The sequence below is a fragment of the Sinocyclocheilus rhinocerous genome, unplaced genomic scaffold (genome assembly GCF_001515625.1).
Source record: "Sinocyclocheilus rhinocerous isolate Xijiao unplaced genomic scaffold, SAMN03320098_v1.1 scaffold1295, whole genome shotgun sequence".
NCBI lineage: Eukaryota > Metazoa > Chordata > Actinopteri > Cypriniformes > Cyprinidae > Sinocyclocheilus > Sinocyclocheilus rhinocerous.
Window position 1 is genome coordinate 503,050 of NW_015660499.1, and position 26,596 is coordinate 529,645.

The window sequence follows — 26,596 nt, forward strand, 5'->3', positions numbered from 1 at the left end:
TTTGGGTTTACACGGAAACGACAACTGTGGCGTTTTCAAAAACTTGCACTCCAAAATATGCGTTTTCAGTCCCCAAAACGCCGTTGTCGTGTAAACGAACAGGCAAAACGCATAAAAAGTTTCCCGTTTTTGGCTGAAAACGTTGTCGTGTAAACGGCCCCTAAGTTGATTGACTCCAGCAGTTGATTTGCATTTCAAAAGATCAAAACCAGTGCATTTTAAGGCTTGTTCTCAAAGCTGCGCCACTTTCAGGTGATTTAAAAAAAATTGTATGTAGCTTCAAGCAACAACTTCTCGAGTCTTGCTGTCTATTTAAACAGACCCATGCACGTTGAATAAGCTGACAGTACAAAAGGAAAATGGGAGAAACATGCATCTCTGATTTTTCTTAAACCTTTTCCCTGATTAAGGAAAACAGCTGTTAAAGTGTTTTCATGATCTTACGTTGTCAGCTTAGTCTGTGTAAGATGCATGTAAACACACTGCTACTGTTAATCATGTGATGCAGCTAGCTAGTTGTGTGTATTTTTGATTTGTGGTTGACTCTCAGTCAGCATAACTTGTAGAAAATTACCTTCTATGCTAGGGCTGCACGATTTTGGGAATAAAATCTAATTGTGTGTTTGTTTGTTTTTTTTATCTCCAGGTTTGCTATGCTTGTTGGGCTGCACAATTTGGCCAAATATTTTAATTATATAGCAGTGAGACTAATAATATTTGTTTAATTTTAATTATAATTATTATTACTACTGCTATTACTAAATAACAATATTAAAGAAAATAACAAATAATATTATTGTAATATTTCACTTTAAAAGAAATTAAGAAAAATAATATTTTACAGTACAGTTGTTACAATACTAATATTTGTCTAAATTTCTTAATTTTTTAACATTAAACTACAAGCAGCCTTTTCAATTTGAGAATTTCAATTTCTTTTTCTTTCTTTTTTTGATTAATCGTGCAGCCCTATTCTCTACAACATTTTTCCCAAAAATCTCTGCTCTTGGTCTAATAATCCAGGTTGTAGGATATAGAACTCTTTTTATTTTTTATTTTTTTCATTTTTGCTTTCCAAAGGTCAGTGACATTTAATGAATTTGGCATTATCCGTACAACATGTGAAGCACCTTTTAGTTTTATGAATGCATCTTTGTATTTCACACCTGATGAATATGGGACTCTAACGTCATAATACTCCCAGTATGAACTCAACTATGTATCTAATCATAGATGCATCTGTCCATGATGATGATATGTCTTGTGTCCAGAGATTATGGTTTTAAAATGACCACAGTGCCTCGGGAGCTTAGTTATTTTATTTAATTTTTTTCCCCAAAGAACAGCACCTTCTTTCAGAACGGTTTCCTTGGATTATGGACCACAGGGTAAATTACTTTAACTGGCCTTACTGACGTCAGAAGAGCCTGCTATTCCTTTAGATTGGATTTAATCAATCTAGCATACAGATATATGAGAGCTATGTATCCAATGTTACTGTGAAGGCCTTTTTTCTGAGCACTGTGCATATCGCTAGTCCTCCAAAACCTTGTGCAGCAGTCAGAACAACAGATACATCACATCAGGACGACATGACGACACATCTCACATGTCACTACAGTGAGAATGAATGATGAAAGTCGACATGAAATCAAAAGTGGCCCTGTTTATTTTCTTAATGCACATTGTTGGTGCTGTTGTGATGTGTTTTTTTTCTAATTTTAATAAGAAACTAAACAGCTAGTTATGAAACTCCCACTGTGCACCATCCAATCTATGTTTGATGGATGAAATCAAGCCCCGCCCTGCATTTTATTTGTGTTCAGTATCTCGTTTCACTCTGAAACATCATAGTGTGGAAGTAAAATGGAATTTCATGTCGACTTTGAAGAGCATCAGATAGCAGTCATTAAACTCCTAATGTGGTGTGTGATTGAAAGGGCATTAGATGAACATTAAGAATGAGATTGTGAAGAAATACGAGAGAGGTCAGCATCTACTGTTGCTTAAGCTTTAAACACTACTGTGAAAGATTTTATTTTGTTGAAATTATTAGTTACTAATATGTCATTTTTTTTCGGTTATGTGTAGAGATCTTTTAAAGAAGCCTACTAATGTTTATTTTTTTATTTGGTGGTATGAATGTATAATACAAAAATGTCAATTTGTATGCAATGTTTTTGTTTTTTAACTGTTGAAGAATATGCTTCGAAAGCCTTAGCTTTGGATTTTATAGCCAAGATAAGAGTGTTATTAGGAGTATAAATGGAAAATGAGCCAATGTTATAGGCTGTGTCATTACAAGAAAAAAGTGGGCCAAGTCTGATTTTATATTATTATTATTATTGTATATTATTCAGATTTTATATATATATATATATATATATATATTAGGGCTGTCAAAATGACTGAAAAACTAAATTCGAATTTTCTACTTAAATATGATCAAAATTCGAATTATATTCGAATTTAAAAGGCATAATTTCAGTTAGGGGGAAAAAGCTTTTGGCTTCTCTCCTGAGGCCACGAGAGGGCACATCGTGCAAAATATTATGCACGTTTCTTCAAAGCGTAATAAAATAACACGACTATCTTATATATATATGTAACTATTATTATTACTATATAATGTCTGAGCAGGGCATTTAATTTTTCTAAATCAGATTTGAGCAACTTCCGTATGCAATTAAGATGAGAGATCAGTAGGATGACACACTATGAGGCGTTAATGTAAATATCTTGACACTGATGTAAATAAGCTTTTCTCTTAAGCATGAAGATCATCAGATGGGAATATTGCACCCCAGTTAATATTACAATAATATTATTGCCTTTGTATGCATGACAGATTCCACATTCAGCGTTCAGAGAGAGGAAGAGATGAGCTATGAATGAGGAATATGAAATAATTCCATATAGCACTATATGAGTGTGTAAACGCGTGTAGAAAAAAATCAAGATGTATGCAGGCATCTGAGCTTCTATTACTCTAGGTGCCAGACGCGAGTGCAACGCTGATAGATGCCCCGCTAGAAAATGTGATAAATATGCGTTCTGTGTGAACGGCTTGGTTTCAGTTTCGCCACATACATCGTCGTCGCATTTCGTGCGCCACTGATAGGCTGCCTGATGGCTGACGCAGACCTAAAATTCGAATGCAATGTTTTTGCATTCGAATGTGGATTTTTTTTTTTTTTTTTTTTCGAAGAATATTTCGAAATTCAAATTTTTTTTTGACAGCCCTAATGTATACAGTGGACAGTTCTTCTGAGTTTACACTTTCAAAGTCATTGTATAACAGCCAATAAATGCACACCTGTAACAGCACATCAGTTAAATTACATGTTGCTTCTTTCTAAGTTTCAGTGTTGCTTCATAAACAGCACTTTTTTTGTCTAATGCACTACATTACTTTCTATTTATAAGATTGTGATTGAAATGATGTAAATAAGCTTTTCTCTTAAGCATGAAGATCATCAGATGGGAATATTGCACCCCAGTTAATATTACAATAATATTATTGCCTTTGTATGCATGACAGATTCCACATTCAGCGTTCAGAGAGAGGAAGAGATGAGCTATGAATGAGGAATATGAAATAATTCCATATAGCACTATATGAGTGTGTAAACGCGTGTAGAAAAAAATCAAGATGTATGCAGGCATCTGAGCTTCTATTACTCTAGTTGCTAAATCACTAACAGAATATCAACCAGTCTGTATTATTAGAGACAATAAATCTTGAAAAATAAATCCAGTGTGCTTTTCTGTGATTACTTTGCCTTTGGACATTGCAATGCATATTATTGCTTTTGTAACTGCATTGAGAAATCTGTATGCGATAAAAGTGCAGGAATATTTGCTTTGTCAGTAATTCATGTTTTTCTGAACCTCTCTACTCCATTTGACCCTTATTCCAGTCTGGAATGGCCCTGATCATTGTTATGTGCAGAGAAAGCTTATGTTTTCTCCAGACAGGATGGCAGCAGTGCTCCTAAAGGAACATCTATGTAGGTCAGTTGTCCTCATTTTCACTTCGATAAACCCACCACAGCTTTCACCCTTCTCTTGTTAAACTGGGGCTCTATCCTAATGCTTTAGCAACATGTTCCTTCAGTTCTCTCCTTATATGATTCTCACATTTACGTGTTTTTGCTTTTTTTTTTTTAAGTGTGTTTTTGGGGTGTTTCATATGAAGGGCTTTCTCCTTTACTAATAAAACACATGCAGTTTAATCTTTCCTAAGGCGATGGTGGAATTTTGATGTTTTAATTAAAGTTAAATTGATGCATTTTCAAACCACCAGCAATAATCAATATAAGGTGTATTCAAATGGAATTCATATTCATTAGTATTGGGTGTAAGATTACTGTTTTAGTTCATAATTTGGATCGAAACGAGTTAATGAAGCCCTGGAATACAAAAATATATATTTAAAAAAGCTATTTGCGACGTGTTTTTCTCGAAACTCCCGAGTTTTGAACACGAAATTCAGAATTCTAAAGAAAAAAAAGACAGAATAAACTCAGAATTAGGATTCCCACCTTTCTGATTCTGACCTTTTCTCAGAATTGCGAGTTTATATAATATGTATTTATGTCAAAATGTAAGTATATATTTAAGATATTTATTTATTAAAACTTATTTAAAATTTGTATATAGCTTTAAAATTTATATATAAAAATCAAATGGGGAAACATGCACACGTTTATATTTTTATTTTATTTTACCGTGTTTTATCAAATAACGACAAACAGAACATATCGACAACGAATGTCTTTAGCAAAGACGTGGGAAATCTAGTTCGCAAGGTACATCCAGTCGGCCGTGCATTCCATTCAGGAAATATTGGTTGGACCTTAGCGCTCAGCGCAGCGCCTGGTAGTTCGGTTGCTGTGACAACACCACGCCAAAACGAGACACTACCCAAAACAATATGAACTAGACAGGTGCCTAGATTATCCTTACATTTACATGGACATTATTGATTTTACTTAAAAATTAGACCTTCAGAATGTCATACATAATCTGCCAGTGGCTGAATATAGAGCTTCGGCTGTCAAAAGTCATTGGTAAGTGTTTGTTTTGTTAAGTAATAGCTTTTAGCAAACGGATTAAAGCGCGTTATCCATTCAAAAATGTGTATATTTATACCTGATTCATCAGCTAAACTACAGGTAATAATTGCGGCCGTTTTATTCGTCTTGTGAATGTTATATGTTTTATTTTAGAGCCCTATTCGTTCACCAGGGATTTTGCAAACGGTTATCTGATAGGAGAGATCCTGCACAGATATGAGCTGCAGGACGACTTTCACCTGTTCTCCAAACAAAGGTAAAGATAGATAGATAGATAGATTTTTAAAATATATATATATTTTGTTGTTGTGGTGAAGTGTGGCATGTTATTGTGAGATTCATCCAGACAGACACTTTATTAATCCCATGAAGGGCATTTTATTTTAATGTTATAGTCAGACAAAAACATTGTAATTGATTAAATTATTATTCCACAGCATGGCGACTGCAAAGCTGAATAACTTCACCCGCATTGAGCCCACTCTGCAACTGCTGGGCGTGCCCTTTGACCTGGCCATGGCCAAAGCGGTGATGCAGGGCAGGCAGGGGGCGGCCACACATCTGCTCTACCAGCTCTATATACAGCTGCAGAAGAAGAAGAGATCAGGCCTCACTGCCACAGCCATGGAGGTCATGCAGCCTGCAGCCACGGCCCGACTGCACCGCATAGAGAACAGCATCTATACTGAGGTGATACAGTCGTACAAGGTCAAATAAATCTCCCTCTGGGCTGGTATAGTGCCCTGGTGGTTATTGTAGTGTATTACACAATAGCTAACCTCTTAATAATATTTTGACATTTTTATATTGACATAGTTCAAATATGGTAAGCTGCTTTTGCCACGTTGTTGTAATTGGTATATTGGTTAGTTCATGTTTTGATTAGCTTTACGAACATTGCATGTTGGGACCTCAGAAAGGAGTCTCATTTCAGGCTGTTTGTCTCACAGCGCTTGAAGACGGTGGTAAAGCGTGAGACAGATCTGAAGATGCAGAAGATCGCAAAACACTTCCATAAAAGAGGGCAGGACATGTACAACCGCTCGGTCATGGCTGACCTCCTGAAGGAGGAGGACCGGCTCAAACGGCAGGACGAGAGGAGGCTGAGGGACATTGAGAAGGTGTAACTTTCTACAGCTGACCGTGGATAACATTTTCATAGCTATCAATAACTACCTTGAACCTTATTTATTCAGTAGCATCAAACCGTTTTTGGGGGTATTAAAACATTACTTCTCTTACGCCCTCTGTGCTTTACTGTGCATTGACTGGTGAATCAGCATGTGATAGTGTTGGCTGAGATTGATAGTTTGATTTGTTGTTTGTCAGCACCGGCAGGCACGCAGAAAACAGCATGAGATCATGATTCAGATTCAGTCGGCTATTGTGCAGATCCCAAAACCTCCACACGCTCGCACGTCAAGAGCTTCTGAGAAACAGCTTCAGTTTCGCAAAAAGCAAGAGGCTGAGGTGAACAACACTTTTACACTTTTGACATTATTTTCATGATAATTAAGTGCCCTATGCTGCATAGTACAGTACAGCAGTGTTTTTATTGTTAACTAAAACTATTACTATTAAAAAAAATTTTTTTCGGTAATTGAAATAAATCAGAAATAAAATATAAATATTAGATTTAAAAAACTGAAACTTATTTCAATTATTTGCCAAGACTACATTTCTAATTTTTAAGTTGAAGAATTACTTAAACTAAAACTAAAAAATTAAAGATAAATGTGACACTGGACCACAAAACCAGTCAATTTTTCGAAATTGAGATTTATACATCATCTGAAAGCCTATTGTTAGGATAGGACAATATTGAGAAAATCGCCTTTAAAGTTGTCCAAATGAAGTTCTTAGCAATGCATATTACTAATCAAAAATTTAGTTTTAATATATTTACAGTAGGAAATTTACAAAATATATTCATGGAACATGATCTTTACTTAATATCCTAATGATTTTTGGCATAAAAGAAAAATCAATAATTTTGACCCATACAATGTATTTTTGGCTATTGCTACAAATATACCCCAGCGACTTAAGAATGGTTTTGTGCTCCAGGGTCACAAATAGAAATATTATTAAAAAAAATAATTATACTGACAAAAGCAGATAAAACTACAATTTTACTAAAACTTAAAAATTAAACTAAAATCATAAAAAATAAAAGCAAATTCTAAATATTAATAAATATTACAAAAGTATATAAAATGAAAAAATTATTAAAGCTAAATATAAATGTTAAAATTAAAATGCAAATATAAAAATAAACGCAATTCTGAACATTAATAAATATTATAATAGTATTAGAATTAACACTAAAAAAAACACTGTTACTGTGTTGTATAAATACATTAAAATAGGTTATTTCTTTTGCATTACAGTAATAAAAATTACCATAAGGTCATTTCTTGTTTCTTTTTGATTATGGAATGAAAAATGACATGGATGGATTGGAATTAAAAACAATATACAGTAAAACAATATGAATTGTCAAAAGTTGTTTTGACAGGATTTGATTGCGTTTAGTGAGCACTCTTTAAGATGCAGTGTGATTTCCAGTATGTTCATCATGAGATAGCTCAGTTTGAGAAGAACCAGAAGAGGATTTCTCCTGCTGGAGGTGGAGCCTTTCTTTACAGGTGTGTTTGCATAACACTGAAAATCTAGGAGTACAAACAATAAATGCACAAAAGCAGGCCGACATACTGCTCACAGTTCTTTCACTGACTGTCTTAGGTCTTATTTCACACAAAACTGGCAAAAACATTCTTGACTATTTGAGGCCTTGGTATATGACGAACTGTACCTGGATTTACAGTGGTCGTGTGACCCAGCCAATGACTACAGGAGACAAAGAACAGTGGAACAAGGAGTACATCGAGAACATCCGTCAGCGTCTGGAGGAAGACTCTGCTGCCCGGGAACAAAGAGCGATGCGGAGACGCCGTGCGCTGATGGAACAACTACAAGCCCATGAAGCTCAGCAGGTGACCACAGGCTTGGCTTATTTCTTTGAACCCTATAAATATCATATTTGATACACAAGCTAAGGCCTCTAATTTATAAATATGATCAAAGGTTTGCTGAAAAACCTGTTGTACGCAACCTACTACATGCATCTGTCGTCTGACTGTTAGTTAATACTTTTTAGCAAGTAGAAGGCCTTTTACTATAATTACCCCACTTCAGGTCATGGTATACGTCTTTTTGAAAAACTTGCAGATTTTTATAAAGTAAACCTAAGAATCTCTTTTATATTGTTAGTAATATTTCAAGATGAACACTTGCTGCACTAAAGCAACTTACTTGATTATCCTTTTTTTCTTTTGAAAAATCATGTTAAAATTTGAGTGTCAAATATGATCATCAGGCTTTTATGGAACGTTTTTGTTCATCATCATTGTATTGCATTGCATAATGGGTTTTGAAACCACAGAGCTTTAATCATAAAACTAAGCATTATAATCTAAAGGATTTAAATACTTAATCAAGAAGACATTATTGGCAGATAAAGAAGTGACAACTGATATTTATATGCATTTGATGTAAGCAGTCTGCTATACTTTTATAAAGATCTCATTGATTTGCATTACAGGTCATCAGAATTTCATCTTACTTTTTTGCCATATAAATATCAGCATCTGCATCAAATTGAAAATTTTTGCTTAGTTTGGGACTCTAAATAAAATTGAGGTGTTTTTCTTCCTCAAGTATAACCTCTGTATTCTCATTATTATTTCATACTGTATGAGCCATAAAAGCCTGATGTATCAAATATGATAACAAAAAAACACATATGCAAACTTTCTGTTTAGACTCTTCAGTAATACTTAATGTATGAATGTGAAAAACAGTGTCAAACTTTTGACTGGTAGTGTTTGTCTTGATCAAATCTGATCAAATTTTTGCGTTGATATTCTTTCTGCAGGAGGTATTACGAGAGGAACAGATGGTCAGTCGGTTGATGCGTCAGACGCAGCAGGAGAAGAGGATCACTGTGCAGCTGATGCAAATAAAACAGCAGAAAGAGGTACTGCAACAGAACCGGATCTTCCAAGAGAGACAGTACCAGGAAAGACGCCTTCGAGACTTCCAAGAGGTCTTGGACAGAGAAGCTGTGAGAGATCATACACACACAAACAAACAACACATAGAGTATCAGAAAAAGTTTTTGAGTGGTCCTGATTATGTCCCATCATTGGCATTGTTCAGGTTCTTGCCCAACAGGAACGTCTCGAGCGCAGTGAAGAGATCAGGATGGAGCGTGAGCTACACAAACAGCTAGTTGCCGAGCGTGCTCAAGCTCGCTATCGCAAACACTTTGACAGCTGCAGAGGAATTCTGGAACAGATTGTCGATCTGGCAACCAAAGCTGGAGAATATCGGCTCCTCACAGCCAAGTATTTATTTCCCTGATCATTCTATTAAACACCAAATAAAAGACAGAGTGGATTTTGAAATAAAAAGTTAAATGTGTTATGTAAACTACCTTTATAGTGCATTATAATGAAACTAAAAATTATATTTTGCTGCATTTGTTTTATATGGACACGACTGTTCAAATGTTGAGTCAGTAAAAGTTTATTTAAAAAATAGTACAGTACAGTAAAAGCAGCAAAGTTTTGAAATAATATTACAAATTCAAATAACTTTTCTATTTGAGTATATTTTAAAATGTAATTTTTTCCTTTATTTTTACATTACTTCAGTCTTCAGTGTCACATGATCCTTCAGAAATCATTCCAGTATGATTTGGAGATATGGTAGGTAAAAAAAATAATAAAAATGACCGTATTTTCTTCAGTCTGATACCAGCGAAGCTGATGCAGGAGTGGATGGAGCTGTTTTTCAGTGGTAAGCCGCTGTATGAAGTGGCCAGTGTGGATCCCACCCCTGCTGACCCCACACCAGAGCAGATCATTGAGCTGGAGAAGCTCCAAATACTCAACAATCAAGACTACAACCAGTATGTGGTAAGGACATACTGAGTTACTGTAGCTTTAACATGACTGATGCAAAGTATTTGTGTGATTTGGAGATATGGTAGGTAAAAAAATAATAAAAATGACCGTATTTTCTTCAGTCTGATACCAGCGAAGCTGATGCAGGAGTGGATGGAGCTGTTTTTCAGTGGTAAGCCGCTGTATGAAGTGGCCAGTGTGGATCCCACCCCTGCTGACCCCACACCAGAGCAGATCATTGAGCTGGAGAAGCTCCAAATACTCAACAATCAAGACTACAACCAGTATGTGGTAAGGACATACTGAGTTACTGTAGCTTTAACATGACTGATGCAAAGTATTTGTGATGCTGCCTTTGCCTCTGAATCTTGAGTCAAATTAACACATTTCACATTGAAGCTCATCTTTTTATGACCATTCATGCTGTATAGAGTTATTTTTATTTCTAATTTATATATCATTAATTATTAGCTTTTCATGAACTCATAAACCCAGTTTCCTCGCAAAGCCCTATTTGGGAAACCCTGCTCTAATACATTAGAACTTTTTGGTATATCATAATTCATAAGTGAAAACCACTTGAACCTTGCCTATGAAACAGTTGAGGGATGGATTCGTTTACATGTCTGTGCAAGTATAATGCACATGTGTCTTTCTGTCTGTTCGCCTCAGGCTATGAAGGGCGAGTGGGTTTGGCATGAAGAGGACGAGAGTCAAGCCCCTCCAGTAAATGATATTCTGGATCATGTGTTGAGCCGTCTACAGAGCATGATAGTCCCACCCAGCGTCAGCACTCCTCCTCCTCTGTTTCCTCGTTTCACCATCAGAGCGTGCTTGCTTGGAAAATCCTACTCGGGCAAAACCACCTGCCTCGCCAAGATCAGCAACGGTAGGAGTTGATGCTTCATCATATTGAATGAATATGCTTCATCACGTCAGAATATTATCTAACTTTCCTCACTTGCTGTTTGTTCCTCTCTGGGAATCAGCTCTTGGAATCCATGTGCTCTCAGCCAACTCTTTGATCCAGGATGCTCTATCAGCCTATCAGCAGGAAAAACAGGCTGCGAGTGAAAGCCAAAAAGAGTCACAGGTCAGGAATATTTAATCTGAAGTAAAGACTCAAGTTTTTGTAGTAGCATCCAGCAGGTCTGACAATATTTTTGGATTAGTTTGTGTTGTGTGTGACTGTACTGTTTTCTGTGCAACCACTTACCGTAATTTACTTCATTATTTATACTGTTTAATTTTCCTGCTGGAGCTGACCTTGTATTTGCCATGCTCAGAAGAAATTGGAGAGGAATGGTTCTCCAACAGAGCAGCCTCAGAGTGAAGAAGAGGAGGAGAAATCCTCTCCTCTAGAATCAGGTTTGTGGGAATATTTATTTACAATACCATTCAAAAGTATTTTTTTTCCGGCAAGGATGCATTCAATTGATCAAAAATGACAATAAGGACTTATACTGTTACAGAAGATTTCTATTTCCAATAAATGCTGTTCTTTTGAATTTTCATGAAAGAATCCTGAAAAAAAAATAGTTTCCAAAAAAAAAAATAATAATAATAACTAGCACAACTGTTTATTTTGTATACATTGATGATAATCAGAAATGTTTCTTGAGCAGCAAATCAGCATATTAGAATGATTTCTGAAGGATCATGTGACACTGAAGACTGGAGTAATTATGCTGAAATTTCAGCTTTAATCACAGGAATAAATTGCATTTTAAAATATATTCAAATAGAAAACAGTTATTTTAAATTGCAATAATGTTTCATAATATTACTGTTTTTACTGCAATTCTGATCAAATAAATGCAACCCCAGTGAGCAAAAGAGACTTTTAAAAAACATTACAAAGTCTTACAAATTGCAAACATTTGAAAGGTAGTGTATTTGTTTATTTCTACAAATGTTTAGATTCATATATTTATTAATTTGACGTTATACACCCCATAGAGGACCAAGTATTTCCAGAAACATTAAATCATTTAGCAAACTAAAAGACTAAAAGAGTGGGGTATTTAAATATTTTTTTTGCTTTTATTGATTTCTGTGCTAATTGATTACACTTATTCTTACATTTATTTCTGAATTTATTATGTCAATTTCTATTAATTTAATTGCATATTAGTGCATTCTTTCATTAATTTTTTTTTTCCCCATATGGTTTTCTATAAATGGCCTTTAACCAAAAACCCAATAAAGACTGATATTATTTACTATGAAAATGCTCACTCAAGTTCTAATAGTTATCGACTCTTCTGTGTGTCTTACATCAGGACCTCAGCTGCATAAGACATCTGGACTTCTCGAAAAAGAGGACAAAGAAAAAGTAAAGGCAATCGCAAAGCCACTCTTCATGTGAACTCAGTTTTGCTCTCTGTATTTAGCAGCAGTGAGCTCTTTGATATGGTCCATGATGTACTGTGATCTGTTCTGCAGTGGTCGTTGCGAGCACAGCGTGGTGCAGCAGTAGAGCAGGCTCTTAGGACAGGCAAAGCTGTTCCTGATCAACTCCTGGTTGACATCATAGTGGATACTATCAGGTAAAGAGCTTTGTCTCCACACCTTACTTGTTTTATTGTTTTATTTTAAGCAGATAAAAATTACTCATTTACTTTTTATACAAAAATTTAAATAAAATGTTCTTCCTTGAGTGCACATCAGTGTTATTTTAGTATCATTGATATACTATTGTAGTTTTTGTAGTTTCTGAATTAGATATTATTTTATTCATTTAAAGCATTTGTAATTTTGTTGTATGTTTTACTAGTTTTATTTTATATGTCTCTATAGTTTTTAGTCATTTTAATTTATTCGATTTAGTTATAGTTCTTTTAGTATTTCAAGTTAGACTACAGTTAAATGGGAAATCTTGCCTTGGAAACTAGGTGAAATAAAATATTAAATTTTTTATGTTTTATTTTATTTCAGTTAATGTTTATTTTATGGTTTTAGTTAACTACATTAAAGCTGGTGCACATGAAAAACTATGATTTATTTTGTGCACTAAAAATCAGTCTGATTCCCTTCCGTCATGCTCTTCAGGAACATCCCTGCTGGCAGTGGCTGGATTCTTGACGGGTTCCCCGTGGACATCAATCAGGCTCAGATGCTGGAGAAAGCTCTGAAAGGGACTGACCCTGATCAGGCTGAGACAAAAACACATAGCAACTCAGCCACAGACAAAAATACTCCTAAAGATCCACCTCCTCCATCCCCTGCACTGGACCTAGTGGTGCTGTTAGACATCTCAGATGAGCAGGTTCTGGAGCGAGCCGCTCATCAGGCTGGTGAGTTACCATTGTACTGCTAGGTGTTAATCTCGCAGTACTTTATCATTAGTTGCTCTTACCAGCATGACAGGCTTTGTTGTTTTTAGTATGAAATAATAATTAAGCTGTGTGATCTTCACCTATTAGTAGACGGGGAGAGCATAGAGCAGGAGAGAGATGGCAGTGATGCTCCAGATGAAAAGACGAGTATGACAGATGTGGACACACAAGATCCAGCATCCTTGTCTGATGAAAAAAGCCTGGGGAGGAAACAGATACAGCACAGGTGTGTGAAAACATACAGTGTGTTTGTAGTAAATGTGCAGAACCTATGATTGTTTTCTTCATGTCCAATATATACAGTATATACACAATTACAGTTGGAAAGATGCAAGCTTGATTTTGTAATCCCCAAATACACAAATGCTAATGCACTTTTGTTAACACAGCCAGTCCAGACACAATGAATGCATCCAAACTGCATTTGAAATCGAAATGAAATTAGCAATACATATACAATGTTATTTATGCACAACTTCACAGTGATAGACTACCGCCCAACATTTTTGCCTGTTGAGAATTTCTCAACTCTTGGACGCTCTCGACTGCTCTCAATGCTTTCTCCAATCCACTGTCAAACCCACAATTCCCTGTGAGAGCGTGTAGTTTGACCCCCATAGAAATTAATTAAAAATCCCTACTCTGCTACCATATGAATACAGTAAAACAAGCAGAAAAGTACAATGCTAATGGAAAAAGATAATCAAAGTACCATCAAAAACCTGCTTTTGGAGTACAAGAAGTATTAATCTCATATGAGACGTTCTACAGATATTTATTATTTTTAATAAACTAAACCATTTAAAGACTGTCTTTTTTAATATTTAAAAAGCAAAACATTGTTATTTTCCCTTAAAAATAAAACAAATACTGAGCCCTTTAAAAACCACGTAAAATCAAAATGGACTGTATGTACTTATGTCCAACATTATCGTCACACTGAACAGAACAACACACTTGACTGTATTTACTACTATGGGTGTTTCTGGAGTGGATGTTTCTTGAGTGATCTTCCATGATTCATCTGTGCATGTTATTCCACAGGAAGGAAATTACTTGTTTTTTTTTTGTTTTTTTTTGAGTGTCATTTTGTGCTGGAAAATAGTGTAACATTACATGATCCAGTCAAGTCCCAATGAATAAAAGCCTACTTTTTTTCTTTGTATTAAATGCTTTCCACCCAAAAATGTCACATAATTGAGAAGAAATATGTTGTGGCGTTCAGATTTTCTTAGACATTTTTTGTGAAGCACAAAATGAGTTGGGTTTGTTATCATTTTTTAACAGAATTAGTGGTTTTCATGACACATGGCCAAAACTGGAGAAATGGTTTGGTGACCAGCAGAATATTCTTGTGAAAGTCACGGCAGATGTAGACGAGGACACTCTCTTCAGTAACGTGAAGATAGTTCTGATGGACACCATGGACTCAGTTGAAAAAGGTAGATTCACTTATCCCTATTACTTAACCCTGTAAAGCCTGACATATGAAAATATCTTTTCTTTTTTAAATGAAAGTTTATTGAACATTTAAACAAAAAATTAAGATAAGCTTGCATACGTGGTTTTGTTGAGTAAAACGCATCATTTATATTCAAACTGAGCAAAAATATGCAATTTGGTGCAGTTGCTGATATGTATTTCTTCTCCACAATTTTCTACAAGTAATTTAGCTTGCTACAGACTCATTCAAATGTTTTGTAGACTTGAAAGTTTGAAAATCTCCCATTATTCATTTGCTGCCTTTCAAGCATTTATATTTCCTTTTGTAATTTCATGTCTAGTGAAATATGCTTTCTGTCCTCCCCATAGGAGCAGCTCTGGGTCACTCCAGTAAAATGTCTACGTCCTCCTCAGCTGAACACACCCGTCCAGAAAGTGCCTGCTCTGCTAAGTCTAAAGCAGCTACCCCGAAATCTGCTGGACGGCGTTACGTGGAGGAACCTTTACCCAAGGCACATACACACACATAACACACAGTCTCTCAGAAGACTGGCAGATTCTGATTAAACATGAAAAAATTACATTCAAAAGGTTTGTTTGATTTGGAATATCAGATGGAGAGCCATTACACTCATCTAGCTTGTTTAATGTTACTCAGATTGAGTTGTGATCCGGCTGGTATGAGAATAAACGTGCTTACAGCACTTGGTATTTCCATGCAGTCTGCTAACTTCGCTTGCGGGTCAGATGAGATCAGATTTATGTCAATGACTCCATTAAAGGGGTGATATGAATAAAACAATATCTTGAAAGAGATTGATGTGCTATGAAAACTGTAAAGGCTAATTCACAGCACTAAAACCAGCATTGTAACTTTCAGAACTCAAAACTTCCTCCCCATTTAGAGAATTTGTTGTAATTAAGATTAAAATAAATTACACAGATTTTCTGATATCTAACAGATGTACGCAACCTCTTCAAATGTTTTGGCTTGGTTAAATCTTTTTAATGCTTTTGAAAAATGTCTTTTACTCACCAAGACTGCATTTATTTGATCAAAAATGCAGTAAAAACAGTAATATTGTTACAATTCAGAAAAATTGTTTTCTATTTGAATATACCTTAAAATGTAATTTATTTCTGTGATCAAAGTTGAATTTTCAGCATCATTACTCCAGTCTTCAGTGTCACATGATCCTTCAGAAATCATTCTAATATGCTGATTTGCTGCTCAAGAAACATTTTTTATCATCACTGTTCAATCAGTTTTGTCACGATTCTTGGATAATTAGGGAGTTCAAAACAACAGCATTTATTTAAAGTAGAAATTGAATATAGAACGTTAATATAGGGATTATAAAGGGCTCAAAATGGTTTGTTGGCACAAAAAACTTTTTTATATGATAAAAATGTATGATATGACCCATTTATGTCACGTCAGTTTTGTTTTTCTGTTATGTTGGTCACTTTTGCAGGAGATCCCAGTGTATCTTGTGCCGTACTGGGAGGACGTCTGTAATTCATACGTGACTAACGTCAAGACAGTGATGCAGAACCTCCGCAGTGAACGCGAGCTCATCATTCACCACCTCTACAACATCCGGTGAGAGAACAGTGCTCGTGTGTGTGACGTGAGGCCTGTGTATGTGTGTGTAATTGTATAATATGTGTGTGTTTGTATGTTTCAGGGAGAACTTCAGGCAGTACCTACAGAAGCCGGATCTGAAGCAGGAGTTTGTAAGCGCGTGGCAGCGTGATTATAACAGCGTTCCTGACAACATCAGAGAGGACGAGGAGACCAAAGGAGAACTCCATCAAAGACTGGATGTGAGACAATCTCCTACACTGGGGAAAAAAAGAGATTTTCTTCTTCAGTATTTTTGTCTTGTTTTCCAGTACAAATGTCTAAACATTCTAAAATCAAGATACATTTACTTGAGAAGGAAAATGACAAGATATAAAGTCTTGTATTAAAACTAAATGACTGTGCTAAACCATTCTACTAATGGGGTAAGAAAAGTAGTTGGCGCCGATAGCCTTGTGGGCAATGCGCTGACATACGGCGCTGTTGTGCTACGGGCGTCCCGAGTTCGAATCCCACACGAAGACCTTTCCTGATCCCGCCCCCTCTTTCTCTCCCACTTCGCTTCTTGTCAACACTGATCTGTCCTATCATAATAAAGTGAAAAATGCCAAAAGAAAAGTAAAGTTGTTTTCCTTTTGAAATTAAATTAATTTTTGTTACACCACTGGTAGATATGTTTTTGTGTATTAATTATAAACTCATTTAATTTTAATAACATTTTCAGAAGACCCTCAGGTAAATGTATCTTTATTTTAAGAATGTTTATGATATGTATTTGTACTGAAAAACATAATAAAAATATATTAAAGTTTTTTAAATACGTTTTTTTTTTCTCTTTTCTTTCTTTTATTTTTGCAGTGTAACCTTTTAAAAAAACACAGAAGTTACATATTTTTACAGGCAATACATGCTATATTTCAGCATGAAAATATATTTAAAAAAAAAACATTTTGTAAAATATTCTCAAATGTTTATTAACTTCAGTGAAGATTGGGAGAAAGCCTTAAAATATATCTGCAGAATATTTATTTGCAATAAAGCAAGGGAAATGTTTAATTTGTTTATTTATTTGTTTTTTATTTTTTAGTTTCATTTTATGTTATTTTTAGTTTCATTTAATGCGTTATGTTGTGTAATGTTTTTTCTTTTGTATATTTGTTTTGTATTAAGATTTGATTTGTGTTACATTGGATTTATTGTTAAAAACAAACAAACACACAAACAAAGCAGTAAATATAATATTCACAGTTGCCAAAGTTTTGGTGCAAAAGTTTTCCGTTAATATTTGTTTGCTGCAGGTTTATCACAAATTAGCTGCAAATGAACAGTTTTCACAAAAAAATTGCTCATACATTTATGCTTATTTTCATATTGTGATCAGCGTGTGTTGTGTTTTTATGCAGGACTTGCGTGAGCGTCTTTGGGACATCTGTGATAAGCGCAAGGAAGAGGCGGAGCAGGAGAGAGCAGGTGTCATTGATGATAGCTGGTTGGACGATCACACTGCTGTTCTGATCAACCATTATTCTGCATTAATGCAGGTAACACACACACACACACACTTTCTCTCTAAAACATCACAGAACCGTCTTAGATGAGTTTCAGATTTCATGGTTCTGTTCATGTGTGTGTGTGCAGATAGAAGTGGGCCGCTTCCAAGACTCATCGTGTCTTTTGAGAGATTATTACACAGCGATGTGTAAAACTGTGTTTCCTGAATCTACACGTGGTTTCACTCGTGTCCCATTGATCGACATCACTGCAGATGACCATGTCGAGCTAGAGGAACCAAAAATGTAAGAAGAAACCTTACATACTCTATCATGTTTTATCATCATGCCACAGCCATTACAGGCCTATAGATCTTTTGCCGAGCTACTGTAATTATTAATGTCTGTCTCATAAGTCATAATATACGACTTGTATGACTGTGTTTAGAATAGCATGTACTATTTTTGCAGTATGCATGCAAATTTTCACCAATTCAGTCAAATCTTGTTCTTGTCTGATAGTGTCAGTGCAGTTAAATAATAATAAATAATATGAATATTGCCTTTTAAACATTATGCAATCTTAGCAATAACGTCTACTGTTTTACATGCTAGTTTACATAAATAGTAAGCAATATGCAGTTTATACTGTGCAGTTAACAGTGCATTAGCATTCAGTTCTGAACACAGACATTGTTTGTTTTTTTACTGTAAAGTTGTTTAGATAGACTCTTTAATGTGGTAAAATATAATAAATTCATATTTTAGCCCTGCTCCTGCGCCGCCAGAGAAACTCGCAAAGAGTGCTGAGGAAAAAGACTCTGAAATGGAGGACAAGAAGAAAACTAAATTGTATGTGTGTTTTCCCTTTTTGTCTTTGGGTGTGTATAAAAATGATAGAGGCTAAGCATGTTTGCTGAATAACTGGATGTGTTTGTGCTGTCAGGTTTCCATTGGTTTCCTGCAGATCTCCCACTTCTGAGCTGCTCAGACAGTTTCTACACCATCCTGATGAGAAACTTCTGCAGGAGTTCTTCCAGACAGCACTCAGTGCCGTCAGGAGCATGGTGTGTGTTTATATCAGTGTGTCTCATAATGGTTTTGCTGGTAAGCTTAAAAATATGGGGCCCTGTTTTGCCCTTTGTTTTGTATTCCAGATTTTGAACGGTGGTGTATGTTTCACAATAATGTTGATTCTTTTATATACAGTATACATGCACATTTAGACATTTCTAAATGTGATTTTTCAAAAAATAAAAGGATAGTGCCTACTCAAAATTCTGATCGGATGAGCTGTGTTTGTAAAATTTCAATATACTCACCTGTGACTGTGCATCTGTCTTCATGTGTGTTTGCACACAACTGTGTGTCAGGTGTTGGCAGAGACACAGCAGCGAGAAGAAGAGGAGGGTGATGAAGAACAGAAGCAGATGGAGGCACAGAGAGTGCAGACTTCAAACTCTGCTACAGACAATAGGAAAGCTGGGAAAAAGAAAGGTGAAGAAAAGCCACCGCTCCGTCATTTATAATATGAGTTTCAGCTGTGTTATGTGTTGACACTAATGAGTGTGTGTTGTTTTAGGTGCTCCAACCCCTCCACAGGAGCCCAGTCCACAGCCCGTGGTGGAGAAGAACCCTGAGGAGGTCAGGAGGAAAGCAGAGAGGAAGAGAATCAAACAGGAGTTCACAGCTGCACTGAAACGTGAAGGTATGCCAGATGCTAGCCTCAGCTTCAGGATGTTGTATGTGCATGTGATGTATAAACAGTAAGAAAAATGTATGTTTGTGTGCAGAACATGCAGTGAAGCTGCGTCTGGAGCTGATAAAGGCTCATGTGCTGAGAACGGTGAGCAGTTTGCAGCAGAAAGCAGAGCAGGCCTACGGGAACATGGAGGAGTGGCTGGGAAGTCGCTTCCTGTCTGAGATGAACAGGTGAGAGGAAGATGGATGGATGTATAGGAGACGGCAGATCAGGAGAGGATAAGAACACTGTATTGGCTTTCTTGGTTGTAATTGTTCTGCAGAGATTTAAATAATGTACTTCTAAAAGGTGAATCTTAGAATTTCTCTCCAAATCATGTGCAAAATAAGTTGACTTTTCAAATTAAATTCTTTGTCAACTTATTTTTTGTATTTGGAATATACTTCAAATATATATTTAAGATTTTTTTTTTTATATTTGATTTTTTTCTATCAACTTTTAAATAATTTCTTCTGTTTATTAAAAGTTAGGTGTATATATATATATGTGTGTGTGTGTGTATACACATACACAACAGAAGAAATTATATATAAAACCAGAAAAATATATGTTTTGCAAAATAATTTATCTCTGCATGACTATATGACTGGGACATATTCTTAACAAGTTTCAAAACATTTCTCCAAAAATAGCATATGTGCTTCTCATCATGCTGTACACATGTTCATAAATTTATATGTGCATAATATGTTTGTGTATGTTTATCAGTATCGACCAGCTGACAGAGTTGGTGCGGCAGCACATTGAGAATGGAGTTCAGATCCATCATGAGCTTGTGCTGCAGAGCGCTGATTTCTGTGTGGATGGAGACACTCTTGTCGTGGCGAGTCCATCACCCGCTCCCCGCCGATCCCTGCTGGAGCAGCCCAAAAACAGCACTCTGACTGTCCAACAGCTGCACATCCTCTGTGCTCAGCTGCACAAGACTGCACCTACCGGTCAGAATCAGCATTACTCAAAAAAAAAAAAACTAACGTGCCAGAGATTGATTGTCTTTTAAAATTGAAAAGAAAAAATCAGTCATTATTTATTTACTCTCATGTTGTAAAAACTGTAATTTTTGGTAAATAAGTCTTGTTTGCAAAACTGATTGAACAGAATTAGAGTAAAACAGAACCAAGCAGAAGTGAACTGAATGCAACATATTTCAGTAGAATCCAGTAACTATATTTTGTTGTTTGTGTATTGTGTGATGTGTTCAGGTCTGATGTGCAGTAACGAGTTGACTGAAGTTCTGCATGAGTTAACCTCTCCTCACATGGGTAGTGATGTCCTGCCTGACCCCTGGATGCATATCACTCCCTCACAGGTACATCTTCACTCCAAACTAAATAATAAACACCTCCATGGTTTGTTGTGTGTCTTTGGTATCAATCATTCATACAATTTCCTTTCCAATCAACCATTATATTAATTTTAAAAGTGTCTTCATTGCTTTGGTTTGGATATATAAAAAAGGTGCAAGATTTCACAACATTTTTAAGTTTATCACTCAAATTCCCTGCGTTGACTAACAGAAAACTGCTTGGTATGAAAGTGACTTCTGTGTGAGCGTCATTCACTGCTACATGATTGACAATGGACCTTTTTGCCCACTGGATTTTGCTGAAAATGCACTAATGTGACTGCGCCTTTACAGGCAAGCCTGTTTGTACTCGCATGATAACATGTGCTATTGTGTGTGTAGGTTGATGAGCTGGTGTGTATATTAGCTCCGGACTCTGAGATGCTGGACTGGCGTCAGTTCCTGCTCAGTGCGGCTCTGCCGTGGCCATTTCCCTCTCAGACTCAGCTGTTAAAAACCCTCCAGCGCTACAGAGCTGTCGACACTGCAGGAGCTGGACTCATCACACAAGAACAATACATACAGGTCTATTGCACTCACAGAGCATAATTGGAACATTAGACCTTATAAACACAAACAGATTTTTTAGTTTAGTACAATCACTTTTACAGCATTTTAAAAGTTCAAATATAGTTCTATAGTTAATTTTATTCCAACTGCATGCTGTTTCTATAGTTAAAATGAATGAAAGCCAGCCTCATCTGTATAATCTTGCTACATATATATGTGCCTATAAATTCAATTTAACATGTGTTTTGTTCTATAATCAGGTTGAGTTGTGGTTTCCCAGTGAAAGAGATCTTCCTGTCCCCGATGACCCAACTGAACCGCTGCCCTATGACAGACTAGCCAATCTTAAGAAGGTACTGCAGCAGGTTAAAGGATTTTTTTTTACTTTGAATGGGGTCGTATCAGTTTTTTCCTTTTCTTTTGTCTACCTCTCCCATTTTTCAGTAACAGCCTCTTTGCAAAGATGTATTGTGTATTGTGAAGTTTTTAAAAGATCAAGAATAACTTGATTCATCATAATTTGACCCCTTTGCAGTAAAACATAACTGATTAAATGCATTAATGGAATAGCTTACCCAAAAATAAAAATTTGCTGAAAACATACTCACCTTCAGGGCATCCAAGATGTAGATGAGTTTGTTTCTTCACCAGAACAGATTTCAGAAATGTATCATTCCATCACTTGTTCACCAATGGATCCTCTGCGGTGAATGGGTGCCGTCAGAATGAGAGTCCAAACAGCTGATAAAAACATCACAATCCACAAGTAATCCATATGACTCCAGTCTATCAATGTCTTGTGTAGTGAAAAGCTTCATGAACTCATTCTGACAGCACCCACTCACGGCAGAGGATCCATTGGCTAGCAAGAGATGTAATGCTAATTTCTCCAAATCTGTTTCTGTGAAGAAACAAACTCATCTACATCTTCGATTAACTAAGGGTGAGTATATTTTTAGCAAATATACATTTTTGAGTGAACTATTCCCTTAACTTTGACTGCAACTATCATGTTTCCCAAAAGAAGGTCCACGCAATTGGCCCAATGGAGGTATCCAATGGTGGATGAAGGTTTCCTGCGTGTTCGGTCTTTTCAGTGTGCAAAGTTCTTTAATTTAAGTTAAACTCTAATCTGACTCCATTTTATTATGATCTCGAATTTAGGTTGAAATGCCAATTGGTTGTTTGTTCATTTCCAATTATTATTATTCTGACATTTGATTATTCTGTTTCGCTCTTTAATCATATTGAATCTCATTAATCTTATTCCCATAACACTTGAGTCTCGTACCGGCCAGTGAACGGATCTCATATTTACAAACTCGTCAGTCTTGGTCATTAGACAGAGGCGACTGACTAATATTCTGGACGGCTCGTGCAATACTTAGCTCATTCCAGAATACTTTTATTTAGTCCCCATAGATCTGAACACACTTAATTAAAGTAAGACTATATCTAACCAGAGGTCATGACCATTACTATAGAACCAAGTTGACCAACTTAACTTCCTCTAATGTAACTTTATATAATCATGCCATGATTTCTCACGTACACTTAATTAGAATAATTTTACAATAATCAGAGGTTAAGCCTGACCCGAATTTATGTTGGTCAACAACTCACTGTTGTTCTAAACGGAAAAAACCCAATAACCTCTACAGTCTAAGTATACATAACTAATGCCAATGTGTTAGCCGGAGCTTTAAAACATTTTAGTCCGTTACTAACCTGAGCACAGATTTGCAGTGCTATAGACTTAACACAATTAATTAGAGTAAATGATCTCAGAGTAAGTCAGAATAAAATCAAATGTAACAATTTATTATCAGTCAGGTAAATATGTATTATGCCAATTATATAGCCAATTCAAAGATATCAAATCAATACAAGACATCAAATTCTCAAAGATGAATCTAAAAGTAAGATGCATACCTGACTTTAGAAACATCCATAACATAGAGTGTGTGGACACTTTACGCAACGGGCTTCAGACCACAGAATCTACCTGAGCTTCTTGCAACATTTCCTTAAGTACCTATCTCAGACCAAGACAAACATTCTCCAAAATGGAGACAGGAACTAACAATTTGAATTTATACTGATCAAGCTGAATTAACACCTTTTGGGACAGAAGGTAATTAGCATGAAAGACACTGGGAAATGCCACACCCTGTACAGTAATCAACTTATCTCTAAACTCTTAGGATCTGTATTACCTAATCTTGATGGCTGTCTGTCCTATTGTTAAGAGAATGAGACCTTTTACCAGACACACAGAGACCTTTCAAACAACATCAGATATGAACCGTTGCATAACTTGCATTGTTATAAACTCTGATTAAGAAAAGTGGTTTCATTGATCTCTGTAGTGTCCTGTGTTTAGATGGAAATGAGGGGAGAGAGGGGGAGAGTGAGTAAAACAAGTGGATGTGGAGAATCATTTATAAGGTGTGAAACTTTTGTCTCTCTCAGTTGGGTATGTTGTCTTGAATGAGGATGTTAGGCTTCTGAGACAGAGTTCAGATTGTTGATTCTTGTAAGAGTTCTTTGTCTTTTCAGACTGTGGCCCTCCTCCGGTCCAGACAAATGGCATCAGCCTTACAATGTTCTAAACGGATACTCTATATATAAACATAAATGTGTTGTTTTGTGATTTCTGTGTGTAGTTTTTCTTCAGTCTGTTTGCGAGCACACACTCATCTCCACTGATGCTGGACTATCTGAGCATGCTGCTGTATTTCTGCTGCCATCCTGAACCGGCTCAGGGCTTCACCAGAGCACTCAGCCTTGTGATCGGACACACACTGCACTATAAACACACCGGCCCCCTCACACAGGTACACACAGTATGACATGGTTAACAGACACCTTTGAGCTGAAAAGCTTAGAGAACTTGTCATATTTCACCCAGAAATCAAAAGAAAACCGTGTTTTTAGAACCTTTATTATTTGCATTATGACATCATTTTTAATTCAACTAAGCACATTTATCTTGCTTAATTGACTTATTCTTATTACTTTAATTCACAAAAATAATATATTACTTAAACTGTGAAATATTTGAAATGTGTTTTCATGATTCATTCATTTTGTTTCAAACTGCTGTGTTCCTGCTGTAGTCTGTGCCGTATATGGAGGGCGCTGGAGTTGAGGAGTGTGACGCTGATGAGGAGGTGGAGTCTGAAGAAGCTGGCGTGTCTGTTGATGATGTGCTCGGAGTTCTGAGTCATGGAGATGATCATGTCTGCTCACATCTGAATCTGTTTGCGAGCACACACTCATCTCCACTGATGCTGGACTATCTGAGCATGCTGCTGTATTTCTGCTGCCATCCTGAACCGGCTCAGGGCTTCACCAGAGCACTCAGCCTTGTGATCGGACACACACTGCACTATAAACACACCGGCCCCCTCACACAGGTACACACAGTATGACATGGTTAACAGACACCTTTGAGCTGAAAAGCTTAGAGAACTTGTCATATTTCACCCAGAAATCAAAAGAAAACCGTGTTTTTAGAACCTTTATTATTTGCATTATGACATCATTTTTAATTCAACTAAGCACATTTATCTTGCTTAATTGACTTATTCTTATTACTTTAATTCACAAAAATAATATATTACTTAAACTGTGAAATATTTGAAATGTGTTTTCATGATTCATTCATTTTGTTTCAAACTGCTGTGTTCCTGCTGTAGTCTGTGCCGTATATGGAGGGCGCTGGAGTTGAGGAGTGTGACGCTGATGAGGAGGTGGAGTCTGAAGAAGCTGGCGTGTCTGTTGATGATGTGCTCGGAGTTCTGAGTCATGGAGATGATCATGTCTGCTCACATCTGAACCGCTTCCAGCCAAACCACAGTAGCAGAGATGAACTCCGAGAGGTAGAGTATAACAGCTTTGCTTCAAAACCAATATATCCCATCAGCCCAACTTCACCCTACTTCATTTTAACCATTTTAATTTAAAATATAATACAATTTTAAACTTTTTAAAAATACTTAATACATAAACATAGCTAACCATTATTTACAAAAACCAACAATGTTTCTCGTAATTGTCTCAATGTAGGTCTATGTGAAATATTTGTTTGTCCAGTAGATGTTCACTGAAAAGTATCTTACTAGGTTTTAATGTATAATGTATTTTAATGTATTATTAAATGTGGTGTTGTGTGTTCAGGAGCTGTGGAAGGTGTTTAAGGAGTTGGGTTTTAAGGGTGAGGAAAAGATTCCTTTCTCCACGCTATCCCAGCATCCCTTTCTGCAGGACCTGATGGAAGGATCCCCACAGTACCTGCTTCCTGTGAGTATAACAAATAAATATGTAATCTCACACACATACGACAATAGAGCTCAGTGGTGAGAGCTCAATGCCAAAAAAAGTTATTTAAAAAGTTTGATTTTAGTGATTGGATGATCTTGACATAGAAGATAGTCACTAAATGGATTCCTTCTGATTACATTAAAAACATATTAATTGTATTGATGTTACATTTTAAACAATTTTTGTGACATTTATTCCATGTTCCACCCAAAATACGTCAACACAGGACAGAAAAAATGCACTCATTAAGCCTTTTGATGGGGCCTTTATTGTAATATGTAAAATGCAAATGTAGGTTTTTGTTTTACACTTAAACATAAAAATGTTTTTTATTCATTATGATTACATTATTACTCTTACAGGACTTTCACAAAATTTTCCAGACCCAACAAACTGAAGATCTTCAAAGTTTCTCAACATGATGAACACTCAAAACAATACACACTAAAACATGAATCACACAAGGTACATGCTAATGGAATAATAAATTTAAGTGGAACAAACATTAATGCTATATTTAGAATATTAATGGTTGTATTTAATGTCATTTACATCTACAATCTGAAAGCATAAAGAACAGTGATCTGCTGGAATTACATTCTTAAATGTATTTATTGTAGTGGAGACATGTCTCATTGTGTGTTATCATCATCCCTTATAACAAATGCACAACATTAAGAAAAAATCTATGTAAAATCAGCATAAAATACAAGTATAAAACATATATAAAAATGAATATAGAATATATG

General features: G+C 35.9%; 1 protein-coding gene across 1 annotated transcript; it reads left to right on the top strand.

The window, feature by feature from the left end:
* Window positions 1-5,014: 5,014 nt before the first annotated feature.
* Window positions 5,015-26,592, top strand: LOC107725157 (sperm flagellar protein 2-like). Its single transcript, XM_016534325.1, has 37 exons — window positions 5,015-5,072; window positions 5,232-5,334; window positions 5,516-5,768; window positions 6,029-6,199; window positions 6,408-6,548; window positions 7,647-7,726; window positions 7,906-8,074; window positions 9,016-9,204; window positions 9,300-9,487; window positions 9,892-10,060; window positions 10,721-10,937; window positions 11,038-11,141; window positions 11,335-11,416; window positions 12,331-12,399; window positions 12,492-12,597; window positions 13,100-13,362; window positions 13,474-13,612; window positions 14,674-14,828; window positions 15,199-15,341; window positions 16,305-16,432; window positions 16,518-16,656; window positions 17,818-17,955; window positions 18,053-18,210; window positions 18,673-18,756; window positions 18,851-18,971; window positions 19,278-19,401; window positions 19,487-19,612; window positions 19,698-19,836; window positions 20,375-20,604; window positions 20,869-20,975; window positions 21,354-21,536; window positions 21,782-21,874; window positions 24,188-24,358; window positions 24,641-24,715; window positions 25,277-25,405; window positions 25,704-25,826; window positions 26,210-26,592. Exons 1-37 carry the CDS (start codon window positions 5,015-5,017, stop codon window positions 26,267-26,269), a joined length of 5,127 nt encoding a protein of 1,708 aa, XP_016389811.1. The 3' UTR covers window positions 26,270-26,592.
* Window positions 26,593-26,596: the final 4 nt, after the last annotated feature.

What these genes read in the sequence shown, in the direction of transcription:
- LOC107725157 (XM_016534325.1), top strand. Translation starts at nt 5,015, where the DNA reads ATGTCATACATAATCTGCCAGTGGCTGAATATAGAGCTTCGGCTGTCA. An exon ending in TGGTGAGTTACCATTGTACT is followed by an intron (nt 13,363 to 13,473) that starts GCTAGGTGTTAA and finishes TTCACCTATTAG; the next exon opens with TAGACGGGGAGAGCATAGAG. An exon ending in CATGGACTCAGTTGAAAAAG is followed by an intron (nt 14,829 to 15,198) that starts GTAGATTCACTT and finishes TCCTCCCCATAG; the next exon opens with GAGCAGCTCTGGGTCACTCC.